This window comes from Armigeres subalbatus, chromosome 3 (assembly GCF_024139115.2).
Source record: "Armigeres subalbatus isolate Guangzhou_Male chromosome 3, GZ_Asu_2, whole genome shotgun sequence".
Taxonomy (NCBI): domain Eukaryota; kingdom Metazoa; phylum Arthropoda; class Insecta; order Diptera; family Culicidae; genus Armigeres; species Armigeres subalbatus.
The window spans coordinates 350,929,251-350,945,862 of NC_085141.1; the positions used below are offsets into that span (position 1 = coordinate 350,929,251).

At 38.6% G+C, this 16,612-nt stretch overlaps 1 protein-coding gene across 1 annotated transcript; it reads right to left on the reverse strand.

The window, feature by feature from the left end:
- Positions 1 to 15,189: 15,189 nt before the first annotated feature.
- Positions 15,190 to 16,612, reverse strand: LOC134223179 (tetratricopeptide repeat protein 36 homolog). The gene is made up of 3 exons (XM_062702327.1): positions 16,311 to 16,612; positions 15,675 to 15,866; positions 15,190 to 15,578 (listed from the first exon to the last, which is right to left on the reverse strand). The coding sequence occupies exons 1-3, from the start codon at positions 16,441 to 16,443 to the stop codon at positions 15,337 to 15,339; spliced, it is 567 nt and encodes a 188-aa protein (XP_062558311.1). The 5' UTR covers positions 16,444 to 16,612; the 3' UTR covers positions 15,190 to 15,336.

The following is a 16,612-nucleotide window of genomic DNA, read 5'->3' on the forward strand; positions in this document are numbered from 1 at the left end:
GTCAAATATGTCACATTTTCGTTTAAATTGGGACAACCCAAAATTCGAGTAAAAGATACTATTGAATACAATAATGATTGAGAAAAAAATAGGATGTGATTGCTATGAAATGCCTACAGATAGATAGTTAAACTTGTTTTCCAACAGCCGTAGTAAACATGACAGAAGATCATTTTTAACTTATCATTACATGAGTCGGATTCGACCCAATTTTGCGAAGGTAATGTTTATTGGAGCAGCATGAAATTTGCGCACGTTAAGCCTGATCTATTGAAAGAATTTTCGTGGAATTTTCTGAAATACTTGCAGAAGGAAATTTCCATAATTCCTGGGGAAGTTTTTCTCAGAAAAGAAAGGAATATGAAACAGTGAAATCAGAGGATAGGAAATAATTCCACAGAAGTCTGAGGACTTCTGTATGTCGGATTTCTGAAGAAATTTCTTTTACAGGAATTCTAAAAAACTCTTTTCACATGAATTACATGCATATTCATCTCTAGGCATTCTACGAAATCCCTGGATAAAATCACGATCCTGAGAATTCATGAATAATATTTTTTCAAGGAGTTTTGACATCTCCAAGAGAAGTTTTTCCTGAAAAAAAAAACCAAGGTGGACATAGATGTAAATAATTATTAGGTTTGTTGTAGTTATTCAGAGCGATTTATGTCACGGAATCGAGGTGAGGGCTGGTCATATTTAGACTCTACCGTGATCGTGCTTCAGTGGTCTTGTGGCGTTGTGATTATCACGCATGTCTAAAGAGTATTAAAGTAAACTCTTTTTTTTACAAATTTTATATAAATTGTCCCTCGGGCTGAAAGTCTCCTTAATAAAGACATAAAAAAAAATATATATAAATTGTCCATCTCGAAACATGTGCTGTGCAAATGCACAGTCAAGATAGTTGGAGTCTGCAAGTTTTAGCTGTTCACGTTCTTTTTACTGCGCAGAACTATCTGATTCGCTCAGATGTTATTAGCATTAGCATTGAGCAATTGCACAAATTCGTAGGTGGTACAAGCCAAAACTATTGTATGGGAGTAGCATCACTTTCATCCGTTGTCACATATATTGATTTGGACTAATCGCTATCTCTTAGCTGGAAGCAATGCACTTTCCAATAGTCCAGATCTGTCCTGGCCACGTGCTTGCGAATGCTGAGAAAGGAGAAGGAGGGTTAGTTGGACACCTACTTAAGAAAGAAGCAGAGAACTCTACGACCTCTCATAGGTGCCACGGGAGTTTTTTTTAATTGTTAGTGTGGAAGGTTATAACAGTAGGAATCGTTTTGGTGGAACGTAAAACACAGAAAGAACTATGATAGAAATACATAGTAGGAAAGGAACGAGCCTGGATTTCTCGATTAACTTTTCAAAAGGACCTAAGGAACATTTTTTCATCATCAAAAGCTTTCATGTTGTTTTGTTGATTGCGCTATTCAAATTAATTAATGAAAAAAATGTTGTCCTTTTGAAATGTTAAGCGAAAATTGAACCTACAAACTTCTGCTTGTAAGGCAGAAGCGGAAGCCACTAGACAGGGACTGTAAAATCATTCACAATGAAACGACTGTGGTATGGGCTAATGAGGCCGACTACCTTGGGTTGACCCTCGACAGCAAGCTTATTTTCAGGAAACAGGTTGACAATATGGTGACAAAGTGTAACGTTTTGTTGAAACTGCTGTACCCTTTGATCAACCGTCAGTCGTCATTGTTCCTAAAAAATAAGATTGCTGTCTACAAGCAAATCATCCTCCCTGTGATCGAATATGGCATGCCGGTCTGGGAGAGCTGCGCTAAAATCCACCACCTCAAACTTCAACGGGTCCAAAACAAATTCCTGAGGATGATCCTCAATATCCCTCCTAGAATAAGAACATCTGAGGTCCACCGTCTGGCCGGGATTAAAACCTTACATGAACGCTTTAGTGAGTGTAAAGGAAAGTTTAGGATCCGTTGGTTGCATTCGGATCAGGCTTCAATTAGAGCGCTAGTTCCAATCTAGGTTATCAAATTCCATTTAAAGTATATAGAGTAGTTAGTTTATCAAATTTTAGTTTTTTGTAATTCCAAACCAATGCCTTTTAATGCTTCATTGTAGGAGTATTATTTTTTAAACCATATAAAATTGTTGACCAGACCACCGAGCTCGTAACTGTTTCGCTCAGATGTAGGTTTGACTAAAATTATATGCATTTACATTTCAATTACATTTACATATTTACATTTCAGAAAGTATCTAGCATATTTGATTACAAAAGGTAATCGATACTCCCCCTCCAATACCAGTACTACTTGATACTTGATGGGCTACAGCCCTTCGATGAACCTACGCCGAATGGAGAATCCTTCTCCACTGGACTCGATCCTGGGCCAATCGCTTCCAGTCGCCCTGAATGTTGAGCGCCTTCAGGTCCTCTTCAACTGCAAAAAGCCATCGCTTGACGTTTTCCGGCATACGAGGAACGTGTCCAGACCACCGTAGTCTACCGTGTTGTTAACTATATCCAGTCCAGTCTTCATACACCTGGTCGTGATTCAAGCGACGCAGATACCGTTCTCCTGTTTACCGCCGAGTATTGTCAACAGCATCTTACGCTCAAACACTCTGAGAGCTCTCCAATCAGCCTCTTTTAACGTCCATGCTTCATGGCAGTATAAAGCCGCAATATGCACCTGAGTTTTTTTTGGAACCTACTCCTCGACAAAAAAATTCTCGTGTGTGGAGTGTGGCGATCAAAAGATCTATCCACAATACGTCAAGACCAGGAATGTAAAGGTCTTTGCGGTTCAAACGATGCTAGAACTGAAACATTAATTCGACATCCGAAACTTCCCGTCTTACTATTTCGATGTTCTGTGACGTTTGAAGCAGACTGATAACAAGCAGGAGAAATCGATGAATTTGGACTAGGTTGCAGATGTCTTTCGTATTTTAGGGATGAAATGGTGACCCGAACGCCGTTTGGCCAAACGGCGCGCCGTTTAAGTAAGTAAAAAGTTAGAGGTGAATACTGAGAAACGAGAAGTGAGTACTGAAGCGTTTTTTATGTATATCAGTCCAATCACCACTGAAATCACAATGATAACAAAGAAGAAACGTATTAAGCTTCACTGTCCACACCATGTTGTATCGTGTCAGCATCGAGAAGGCAGCCCCTTTAACGCGATGTGGGTAGTGCAACCCTGGTAAGGTAGCTTACCGAAGATTCTACAGTTACCAAGAAAGTCAAAAGTAGAGCAAACGGATTGATTCAATGGCAACAGACCCGGCAACGAATAAAGGAAAACGATAGGAAAGTCGGATCTTGGAAGTGCGAACTTTGAATGTACTCGCACGTGTTTACAATAGCGGCGGTGACAGAGCAGAACGAGGAGTTGGCTTCATGGTGATCGGGAAGCAGATGAAGCGTGTTATCCGGTGGAAGCCGATAAGCGACCGCATTTGCGTGTTGAGAATGAAGGGCCAATTCTTCAACTATAGCCTGATAAGCATTTATGCCCCAACGAACGATAAGCCCGATGACTTGAAGGATGAATTCTATGAAAGCCTTGATAAGGACTACGGAAAGTACCCAACACACGATGTAAAGATTTTCATCGGGGATGTAAATGCGCAGATCGGACGAGAAAGTTTCTTTCGCCCTGTCATTGGTACGAAAACCCTCCATTCCGCTACCAACGATAATGGTCTGCGACTTGTAACCTTTGCTGCTACTAGAGGGATGGCAATAAGCAGTACCTACTTCGCACGTAAGAATATCCGCAAACACACCTGGCAACATCCGAGTGGAGACACTTGTTCACAGATAGACCACGTGCTGGTCAACGGACGACATTTCTCGGATGTTATAGATGTAAGGTCCTTCGGAGGTCCGAAAATTGACTCGGATCACTACCTTGTAGTTGCAAAAATTCGGACGCGACTCTCCAACGTCATGAATTCACGAAACAACAGAACGATGCGTTTCAATATCCAACGCTTGTCCGTTGAAGGAGTTGCTGAATAGTACCACCAGAAATTGGACGAGCGGATAGGAGATGCCACCGGATCTGGCGACGTCAACAGATTTTGGGAAAATATCCACGAAGTTGTGACTACAACAGCGCAAGAAGTGTTAGGCATTTCACAGCGGCGCCAACGAAATGGTTGGTTTGATGAGGAGTGCCAGCGAGTGACGGACGAGATTAATGTTACTAGGAGTCGAATGCTACTGGCTCGTACCCGTTCCAACAGAGAGCGGTAAAGTGTAGCAAGGGCAGAATAGAATCGAATCCACCGCAGGAAAAAAAAGGCAACACGAAGAGAGTGAGAGAACATGGATAGAAACGATATATGGAGGTTAACGCAACTGTCAATGGCGTGCGGCATAAGACTGCGCCAGTGCCCGCCATGTGCAATGACCGAGAGGGGAATTTGCTGACAGGCAAGACAATGGTGGCAGCCAGATGGAAGGAGCAATTCGAAGATTTGTTGAATGGTGAAAATGAAGGTGTATTAAGGAGCAGGATGCAAATAATTGGCGACGGTCAAGCTGTGGAACCACCAACGCTGGACGAGGTTAAGAAGGCTCTAAACGAGTTGAAAAACAGTAAAGCTGCTGGGAAGGACGAGATTCCGGTCGAGCTTCTCAAACACGGAAGTGAGCAGCTGCATCAATCAATCCACCACATTATCCAGAAAATATGGAAGGATGAAGAACTGCCTGCCGGCTGGTTGGATGGCCTCATATGCCCAATCTATAAGAAAGGGCACAGACTAGAGTGTGCCAATTACAGAGGGATCACCCTTCTGAACTCTGCGTACAAAATCCTGTCGCGTATCCTGTTTAACAGACTAAGACCACTTGAGGAGTCCTACGTCGGCGAATACCAGGCAGGTTTTCGCGAGGGCCGATCAACGACGGATCAGATGTTTAGCCTGCGGATGATCCTTGATAAATTCCAGGAGAACAACTTGCAGATTCACCATCTGTTCATTGATTTCAAAGAAGCGTACGATTCAGTGAAGAGAAATGAGCTGTGGCAGATAATGCCCGAACATGGTTTTCCGGCGAAACTGATTAGACTGATACGTGAAACGCTGGATGGCTCGAAATCAAGTATTTGGATTGCAGACGAAGTGTCAACCTCGTTTGTGACCTTAGACGAATTGAAGCAGGGTGATGCACTTTTGAAATCATTGTTCAACATTGCACTCGAGGGCGCTATAAGAAGATCGGGCGTGCAGAGGAACGGCATTATCATTACACGGTCGCATATGCTATTGGGATTTATGAACGACATCGACCTCATTGGAATCGATCGCAGAGCAGTATTGGAAGCTTTTGTCCTACTGAAGAGGGAAACGGCGAGGATAGTCTTAACCATCAACTCTACCAAAACAAAGTACATGGTGGCAGGTAGAGATAGTGGAAGACCTAGTGGGGTTGATGCAGAGGTAGTGCTAGATGGGGATGTGTTTGAAGTTGTTGAAGAATTTGTTCACCGTGGAACGCTTGTGACATGTGGCCATGACGTTTCTCGTGTAGTGAGAAGTCGTATCGCTGCTGCGGGCCTTTTACGGATTACGTAATCAGCTTAGGTCTCGCAGCATGCAGACGGAAACGAAATTTGCTCTATACAAAACTCTGATTCTACCAGTGGCCCTTTATGGACATGAAGCATGGACGTTAAAAAAGGCCGACCGGAGAGCTTTCGGGGTTTTCGAGCGAAAAGTGCTGCGTACACACTTAATTTTTTTACCGGAATCTCAGCAAAATGTTGAACTTTTACCGAGATTCCCACAGCCGTGCCCTAGGAAACATGTTTTTTGTCGAGATTTCTGTTAAAATTGCTGAAAATCATTTTTGCTGAAATATCAATTTTTTATTTTGCTGACGCACGGCTGTGCGGATTTTTGCCTGCAGCTCGGCAAAATAAAAACTTCTCGCGAAACCTAAAATGACAGTTTAAGCGATAACCGTGTTAGTGTATGTATTACACAGATTTTAACATAATTTTTGTGTAAACAAAATATTTTCTTGCACAATGTTATGGTATGGTAAAAACTGTAAAGTATGTACAATCCCATTTCTTCGAGTCGATTTTTGCACTTCCCCCTTTTTCCACTTCCCCTAATGTACCTTACAGATTTGTTTCAAACAATACAGGTTTACACATATTTTTTTTTTAATTCGAACCAGTGAAGGTTAGTGTTTGTATATTCAAAATGTCAGAAAAATTACATCTCAAAATTGATCAGTGTATCCACCCTTGTTATCTAATTCGAAATGTCACCAATAACGTCTGCACACGCTAATCTGGACCTACCCAGAATTATGTCAGACGTTTGCGTTACACTGGGATGTGCAACCATACGTTTTTCAGTGGATTGGATCGAAAAACGTCATTCGCGTGCGACTGATTTTGCCGGTTGCGTTTTGCATTTCTTTTAATTTATTGAAAGTCTCGATTTTTCGAATTTGACGCCATTTTTGCCGAGAGCAAAGTGAATAGAAACATTCATATTTTATATTCAAAGTGTCAGCGTTTATTTTTAAGACGCCAGAAGGAAAATCAGTATTCCAGCAATCGGGTCCGAACTGATATCTTCGTTTTTTACCCCAAATTAATTAGTAGATTTCAGTCAAATTAAAATTCAGTTTCCTATATCATATCACGCATACTTGATTGACGATTCCTAATGTCCTATACTTGGTTTCAGTAGCAACCAATCTACGGAAAAACGTGGAACATCGTAGCACGGCCAGTAAATTCAAGAAGATCCAACCAGGAGATATGCCAGAAAGCTCCCCAAATGAATCTAACAGTACTGGCTCATAAGTCAAATGCGGTTAAGCAGCTAGCAGCTCCAAGCTGAATGATTTCAACCCAGTAGATACCGCAGAAACCCCGAAAGAGGTTCGGTCGATTGAAACACCGGCTACCACTCAAACACAAACAGCCTCATGTTCTCCAAATCAATTCAGTGATGGAACGAGGTTAGTGTCCAATTGTTTCTGATTCTACGTACCAGTTATCCTTTGATTATCCTACCGATTTAAATACGGACAGTTGCTCGGTTCCGAAGATCACCGCGAACAAGGTAGGTCTCAGTTATTTATGTAGAAAAATATAAAAAGTGATGATACCACATTTTTGGTGAGAATAGTGAACTTTTGAAAAGAATTTGCTCAAAAGTCGAGCATATAAACAATGAACATCGATCATTCACAACATGTAATTGATTGAAATTTAAAATGGTAACAGCATAATTTGAACAAAATATTGAGAAATTATTTCATTGTTATGCTATAATGATTAGTTTTCAAACTATAGTATACGAATACGTTTATCTTAGGTACTACATATGGCCCGTATAAATAAAATAACAAACGTGCTACACAAAAGTATTGCATATCTTGGGAAGAAAAACTTAACTGTGGCTTAACCGAAAGGTTCGAACTACGAATTTTGTAAGGTTTGTCACAAGGATATGAAAATAAATGGTAACACGATCTTGTGAAACATGGCAGCAGTTACCTGAAATTGGGGAAAGAATTGCTCGCGGGTACAGACGGAACACATGTTATAATGGATGGTCTCAATTCCGTGGCGGCCCGACTAGAAGAGCATAACAGAAACTAAACACGATATTAACATATTGTGATATTTATAACTTATTTTGATACAATTTTGTTCTTAGTGGCCATTATCTTTCAAATGTTGTAACAGGATTTTATCATAATATGATTTAAAAAATGCTTAACACCGAATTGCCCAACAGTAGGCAATTAAAATAGTTGTAGCAAAGTCTTCCAGCCATATAGATATCACAACGCTGATATAATTTGCAAACGTTGCCTTATTTGTAATGTTGTTAGTTTCATGTTCTCGAAAAATATTCTTGTTCAGACAAAAACAAAAGTTTTGTATTGTTGATCACAATCTGGAGACCTATCACGAACTGTAAAAATTTGCAACTGCACAGAAACAATATTTTTGTATCTGATTCTGTTATAAATTTCTAACAAAATATGTTATTTTTATGATAAAATTGTAACAAAATTTGATAGTTTTTTGTTTCCAGTAGTGTGATTTTTGATAGAAATTTTGATATTTTAACAACATCCTGCACCACGTTTCTAACAAATTTTGTTATAAAAATTTAGTATAACATAATAACATAGGTTGATATAATTTTGATATGACCTTCTAGTCGGGGATTCACTTAAAAAAGATTGCCCTCAATTGACTTAAATAAGCCAAAGAATCGATTGAGTGAATAAAAATTTTTGACGGGAAAGATCAATTGTTCATTATGAAGTGTGTATGCCATTCGTTTGCGCTTTACGCCTCGTGCTCATGTAAAAAATATTCCCGAAGAAGTCGAATATGGGTGTACAAAGGAAATTTATTCTTTTCTGTCCAACAGTCCACTCGGATCTGCAAAATTCCAAGCGCTTCAAAGCATGATGGAACTAAAATCGTTGAAAATGCTGCTCCGCTGTTTGTCATTGGAACAAGTAGTTAATGTCCTGTCCTGAATGTCGATGTCCTGAAAATATATTTCAGTTTTGGATATTCAAGTCTGGATGCTCAACATGCGGGAAAAATTCGCCGAATACACGATGTACTCTCGAAACCTTCAACGTACAGTCACTCTCAAAATTGAGCGTACAGTATGGATTAGTTGAATACATTCGAAAATTTCAAAGAAAATTAAATGGTTGGTTCGGTTATTTTTAATGCATTTCAATATTCATCCCTTCTTTCAATGTATGCGTACATAAAATTGTTGAATTTTTTTCTCTAAAGTTCATTTATTTGAAAATAATCTCAAAATACGCCTATTAGATGTTACAAAATTGAGCGTACAGCGATTTTTTTTTTCAAAAAATTTCTTATTATAAACACGATTAATGTATTTTAATATTGTTTTTTCATGATTACACTTATAATAATAAACATCCGCTACTTAAACATTCAATGTTTTGAAATTAAACCATGTTTTAATCAAAATGGCGAACAAGTAAGATGCATAAACAATGCTATTTAAGAATTCAATGCTGCTGGTCAAAATAGATGCTTTAAGATATTAATTTCACCGGTATCGTGTCTTATATATGATAGATAATCGAAATCGAGCGAGACATACGATTAATTTGGGAAAATTCAGTCGGAAAATGATGAAAACAGATGTAAACATACAGAGAAAACGACAAATGTTGGGAATGGCATATTTCAAATTAAGTATAAGTATGGGTAGCTTATAAGCTCAGGACACTCATTAATAATGATATAAATAAAAGAGCAGCAAACGGATACATTATAAGATGTAATTTTATATTTGAAGACTCAGTCACCGTAGGAACAAATTTGGTTGAATCATTTAAATTCACCAAGATATCATTAAATAAGCTGCCGAACTCTTAAAAAAGTTTATTTTATTCGCCACATGGAAATCATCAAATTGTATCCCTTATGGTAACAGTTCGTGGAGATTAATCCAAATTCAATTATGAAATTACGATTTTAAGCTATCTTTTTCAATATTAAATCAAAAGTGCTCTACGGGGTTGAAAAGCTGTATTTATGTTCGGTACCTTAAGATACACCTTGTACTTTTATAATTTGACTTTGAATGATTGGATTCAATAATATTACTCTTAATGATTGACCTGAGACAAAAATCGAGCTTTAAAACAAATTTAAGTAAAAGACATACTAAATTTGAATTATGTCATTCCTAACATTTATCGTTTTCTCTGTATGTTTACATCTGTTTTCATCATTTTCCGACTGAATTTTCCCAAATTAATCGTATGTCTCGCTCGATTTCGATTATCTATCATATATAAGACACGATACCGGCGAAATTCATATCTTAAAGCATCTATTTTGCCCAGCAGCATTGAATTGTTAAATAGCATTGTTTATACATCTTACTTGTTCGCCATTTTGATTAAAACATGGTTTAATTTCAAAACATTGAATGTTTAAGTAGCGGATGTTTATTACTATAAGTATAATCATGAAAAAACAATATTAAAATACATGAATCGTGTTTATAATAAGAAATTTTTTAGAAAAAAATTCGCTGTACGCTCAATTTTGTAACATCTAATAGGCGTATTTTGAGATTATTTTCAAATAAATGAACTTTAGAGAAAAAAATTCAACAATTTTATGTACGCATACATTGAAGGAAGGGATGAATATTGAAATGCATTAAAAATAACCGAGCCAACCATTTAATTTCCTTAGAAATTTTCGAATGTAATCAACTAATCCATGCTGTGCCACGCTCAATTTTGAGAGTGACTGTATGTTTATTTGGAATTTTTATCTTTTGAGTTGCCTACGAGAAACAATCTCGTCAAATTGTTTCAATCAGAGACCCCGCAAATCTACAGACTCCACAGTGAGTTAAGTCGTCTGTTACGCACAATACTCGAATGTTTCACAAGACCTGAATGCCTTGAAAATGAGAATTTGGGAATCCTAAAACTATAGATAGTTGAATCTATAGATGAGCGAAAGCATGGCTGAGTCGATTTTTTTGCCCGTGCACACGCGCATATGACGTCACAGTCCTTGACGTTTCCATTGAAATCGTGACGTCATGCTCGTTTGGAGACACGTTTGACAGTTCGTTTGGAGACAGATGATTTATCTTCGCTCATCTATATTCCACTATCTACAGTAGACGTTCGATAACTGCAAGTCATTCAACTGCAATGCTTTTTAACTGCAATTCGATAGTTGCAACAGTTTTGCAGTTATCGGACCGCTAAACTTCAAACTGATGTCAGACTCAATGACAGCTGCATTGCGCTGCACATTTAGATGCACTTTTATTGCATCTGACGTCGATTGACAACCGTTTGACGTCTAGAATGCATTGGAGTTATCGAACGGCATTCGTTAACTGGAAAGTAAACATTTTGCAGCTATCGAACGGCTACTGTATACCTAAAACTAGAATTACACGTTGAGCTGGAAAAAATGTATTTGGGTACAACGGTTCAAATATTAATTGATGCATACACACTCAAAATAAATCGCCGAATTCGGTAAAATTTTACCGAAATCTCAACAGCAGAACTGTTCTGTAAATAATTTGACTGATTTTCGGTGATTCGGACAGTTGAACAATGGAAAAAAATACAAAAAATCTGTAAAATAATTACCGAACAGTTCTGCTGTTGAGATTTCGGTGAAATTTGCCGAATACGGTGAATTGAGTTAAGTGTGTACGGAAGCAACTCACACCGATTGATCTTCACTCGTTTAGATTAAATGCAATGAAATTTTTCTTTTCGGTCGTGAATCAAATACAGAAGCGTTTCGATTCCAAAAGCGTTTCCGATGAATTATTGGCAGTAGCTGATTCTCTACTTTGGCTTTAATCGATTTTAAAAATTTCATTGATGAAGTCGATCTACCCGTTACTGAAACTCCTAGAATTGTACGACTCTAACAAAAGTCAAGAAATAGATAATGAATTCAGAGACGTAAGAATTTTGGTAGGAGAATGGAGCGCTGAAAAGAAGTTGCTTGATGGACAAAACATTTTGGAGCGAGGTTTTATCAACTCGAGTAAAGAGCGAATTATTTGAATGAATGAATCGCCTGCTTTGAGCGTGCTTACAGCGGCACAGAAGGAGTTAACTTTCTGAAATCAGTATGGCGAAAGGCATCTACGGTTCGATTACTCGAAATTAAGCACCTAATCGAAAAAATATTTGGTAGGCGTAGTAGCGGACACCATCCTTCATAACCCGTACCAAATAGTTTTTCATGAAAAGTTCCTAATCTTTAGAAAACCCGCGTTAGATGTCTTTCGCCATACAAATTTCTGGCGGTTAACTCTTGCTGGCTATTTTGCGCATATACTATAGCGCCGGGATGTGATAGCGGCGAGTAGAAAATCAGCCACTGCCAATAATTCATTGGCAGTGGCTGATTTTCTACTCGCCGCTACCACATCCAGGCGCTATAGTATATGCGTAAAATAGCCAGCAGGAGTTATCCGCCAGAAATTTGTATGGCGAAAGACATCTAATGCGGGTTTTCTCAAAATGAATTATTGGCAGTGGCTGATTTTCTACCCGCCGCAGCCACATCCAGGCGCTATAGTATATGCACAAAACAGCCAGCAAGAGTTAACCGCCAGAAATTTGTATGGCGAAAGACATCTAACGCTGGTTTTCTCCAAATTAGGAACTTTTCATGAAAAACTATTTGGTACCGGTTATGAGGGATGGCGTCCGCTACTACGCCTACCAAATATTTTTTCGATTGAAGTGCTTAATTTTGAGAAATCGAACCTTAGATGCCTTTCGCCATACTGATTTCAGAAAGTTAACTCCTAGTGTGCCGCTGTAAGCACGCTCAAAGCAGTCGATTCATTAGGAACTTTTCATGAAAAACTATTTGGTACCGGTTATGTAGAAAGGTGTCCGCTACTACGCCTACCAAATATTTTTTCGATGAATGTGCTTAATTTTGAGAAATTGAACCTTAGATGCCTTTCGCCATACTGATTTCAGAAAGCTAACTCCTAGTGTGCCGCTGTAATTACGTACAAAGCAGGCGATTTATTTCCACTGGTATTACCGAAAAACATTCTTATGGAATGAATCGCCTGCTTTGAGCGTGCTTACAGCGGCACACTAAGAGTTAACTTTGGTAAATCAGTATGGCGAAAGGCATCTAATGTTTAATATTTCGAAAATAGGCACTTTAATCGAAAAAATATTTGGTAGGCGTAGTAGCGGACACCTTCCTACATAACTGGTACCAAATAGTTTTTCGTGAAAAGCTCCTACTGTTGAGAAAACCCGCGTTAGATGTCTTTCGCCATACAAATTCCTGGTGGTTAACTCATGCTGGCTATTTTGCGCATATACTATAGCGCCTGGATGTGATAGCGGCGAGTAGAAAATCAGCCACTGCCAATAATTCATTCCTCAGAAATGTTTAAAGAAATTCGGAAGAAAATTCCAGAAGGAATTTACAAAGAAATTTCTGAAAGAGTTGTTGAAAAACTGATGGATTTCCTATAGGAAGTTTTTCAGACTATTCTAAAGGAATTTCTGGAGGATTTTTAAGGAACTCCTGATTTTTTAAATCTTTATATGCATTACTTTTTTTATTTTGAAATTAAGTTCAATACTAACAGGAATTCCTGTATGAATTTCTAAAGATATTCCTCAAGGTATTTCTGATGGAATCTCCATAGGAATCTCCAATGAATTCTTTAAAAAAAATCGAAAAAAAAAATCTAAAATCTTTTGAAGAAATTCCTACGTGAATTTTCAAAGCCCAAAAAAAATCTATAGGAATGTGTGAATAGAGATGTCGCAAATTAATCGATTACTTCGATAAATCGATTCATCGATGTGATAATCGATTAATTTTGAATCGATTATTACCAAACGATTAATCGATTCAATAATCGAGAGGAATCGAGAGTAATCGATTAGTTACTAATCGATTAATCAGGATTTTACGACATCATAAGGATGTCGCAATTGGATTGATTACCTCGATTGATCGATTCATCGTTGTGATAATCGATTAATTTTGAATCGATTACTATCCAACGATTAATCGATTCAATAATCGACAAGGATCGAGAGTAATCGATTAGTTACTAATCGATTAATCGGAATTTTACGACATCTCTATGTGTGAAGGAATTCCCGAACGAATCCCCTAGGGCAGCAATTCTCAAACTGGGATACATGTATCCCTGGGGGTACCTCGGACAAAAATGCGTAATGGCTAATGTATTACAATACCAATGAAAACTTATTGATAAAGTTTTGATATTTGTTTAACTTTTGATTGTAAAGCTTTATTTTGTACATAATATGCATGGCAATCAGTAATTCAAAGTCTAGTTAGTCTTGCCTACCAAAATCAGCACAGTGTTTGAAGCACTGCAGGATAAAATGGCAAAAGAACAACACAACGAAGCTTCAAAATTTGAAAATCTCGAATCTTGATCGAGAAAAGATAATGTTTAAGCATCAGAACCAAAATCTAGAATCTGAACGCCTAGAAGCTCCCATTTAAATGGCTTAAAAGGTTCGAAAGCCTCCTTCCAAGAGGCTCGAAAGCATCCTTTCAAGACGCTCGAAAGCCTCCTTTCAACAGGCCCAAAAGCCTTCTTTCAAAAGACTCGGAAACCTTCTTTCAAGAGGCTCGAAAGCCTCCTTTCAAGAGCCTTAGAGACCTCCTTTCAAGAGTATCAGAAGCCTTCTTTCAAGAAGCTCGGGAACTCCTTTCAAGACGCTCGGGAGTCTCATTTTAAGGGACTCGTACGCCTTTTCTTAAAAGGCTTGGAAGCCTCCATTCAAGATTCTTAGAAGCCTCCTTTAAGTGGATCAAAAGGCTCCTTTCAAAAGGCTACGAAGACTCCTTTGAAGAATATAAACAGCCTTCTTTCAAGTGGCTCGGATGCTTCTCATTATTAGGGCTCAGAGGTCTCCTTTCAAGGTCCTTTGAGGCCCTAACAAATGTTCGGAGACCTCCTTTCAAGAGACTCAGAAGCCTTCTTTTCAGAGTTTCAGAAGCCTTCTTTCAAAATCCCCCAAAATCAAAATCAAAATCTTTCAAAAAGATAATTATCCCGGCGCTACTCTCTCTACCCGCTACCGCATTCGTCAGCAGCAGTACAGTGGAGCGGATTTTTTCAATGAACAATCTGAATGAAACTAAGATCCGGGACAGCCTGAACTCTCAACACATCCACCAGAAATCCTGGCTGCAAAGGAGTATGTTAAATCTCACAAATACATGTAACTTAAATTATCTAATGTAAACAGAATTTTCATGAAAATTATACTAATTTAACAGGAGATGTAATCTGATCTACGGGGACCTGTTAATCGGTCATACCGTCAACGTTATCTATAAGCTTATGTACGATCCTGTATCTAGAAACTGTACTACATGACAGATAATAATCACCCTTATTGTTTACGTTCGTATCTGACTTCATGAAGAAATAAACGGAGTAAATCATTTTATATTTTGAATAATCAAAACACGATTGTCAAAACTCGGAGCGAATGAAAGTGAATATTTTATGGTCTGGGCACTCTTATCCATTTTTGTGTTTCAATGCAAGTTTACCACTGATTGGAAGGCTCAATCGAACTAGGATTTGTATGGCTACGGCAATGGACAGATTTAGATTTATATCTTTTATTTTTGTAGTTGTTAAAGACATATTTACAATATTATTTTTACTTGATTTTCAATAACTTCCTAAAAATCTGATGCTCCAAGTTATTCAAGAATAGAGAGAGACATATTACATATATTGATGGCATCAATCACGCCACCTTCATCACTTCCCGCAGCATCTGATTGCACAGCGCCGCATACGGGTTCAGCTCAATCAACTGTGTGCGCGCAAACTTGCTTCCCAACTTGGCCGCCGCTTCGAAATCCTCCCGGGCCCCATCCGCATCGGCATTCTTCCTTCGCAGTACTCCCCTTTGGCATAGCGCCCGGCAGCCCGTCCGCCCGGACCGGTTCGAAAGCTTCAGCGCCTGTTCGATGTCCTCCAGTGCCGCTGTAATTCGATTTCGATTCGTATCGGAAAAGTACAAAAATGCAAAGCTTTGCTTAGTTGCGCTAGCAGCCACCAGATGAACAGCAGAGAGCTTACCTTCCTCATTGCCCAAATAACGATGCGTTTGGGCTCGATTGTTCCACGGTGCAGGCCGTTCCGGTGCTGTTTCGATACTCTTGCTGAAAAGTTCGATCGCTTCTTGAAGTTTTCCATTCTCGGCAAGCTCGATTGCATCGATCTCAAGCTTCTTCGACTGCTGAATGCGGGGATTGTCCGGTTCAGCGAGGTCTGTTGGAAAAAATGCAATCAATGATACGAGCTAAACTGATTAAACATTACGCCTAATTTATTATCCATATATGAAGCATATTCTTGATTGGAACAAAATATGTCTACCAAACTGTTCATGGTGGTCAGAAGCGGTATTATAAATTGGTACGCATTTTGATTCAAACACATTTATAAGTTACAACTCATGTTAGGAACTCAAATTTGAACCATATAATGTTATAGTAAGTATTATAGCCAGGAGAAATTGCAATTATCTGGTTAATACATCTTAAGTCATTAGAAAATCATCCTCGGAATAAGTTTCCAATAAATTTATTTTTCGAAACAAAATGAGTTTTTCACATAACGATTCAAATTGATGATTTCGATTGTATTTAACAATTTATGGTTCGTATGAGTTAATTTATCTCTTAATTATTGAATAAGTAAATGATTTAATACCTTGTAGATCATCAGGAAACTCTTCCTTCCCAGTGTAGAGCAGTTCTTCTCCACCGATTTGCGAAGGGTTGAAGATTGACTCCAACACCTGAAGATCGTGCTCACTCAAGCAATCGCGGTTCAGGCTATTCATTTTGAAGTTGGTAGTTTTCGGTACCTCACAACACAATCACCTCCAATCGACTAACCCGAACTCACGGTAGGACTTGCTCGAAAGGTTCCACATCGAAATCCAGAACCACAATAAAAACTAAATATGCATAGTCAGACCTCGAGCCGGCGCATTAGTTGCCAAGCCACTG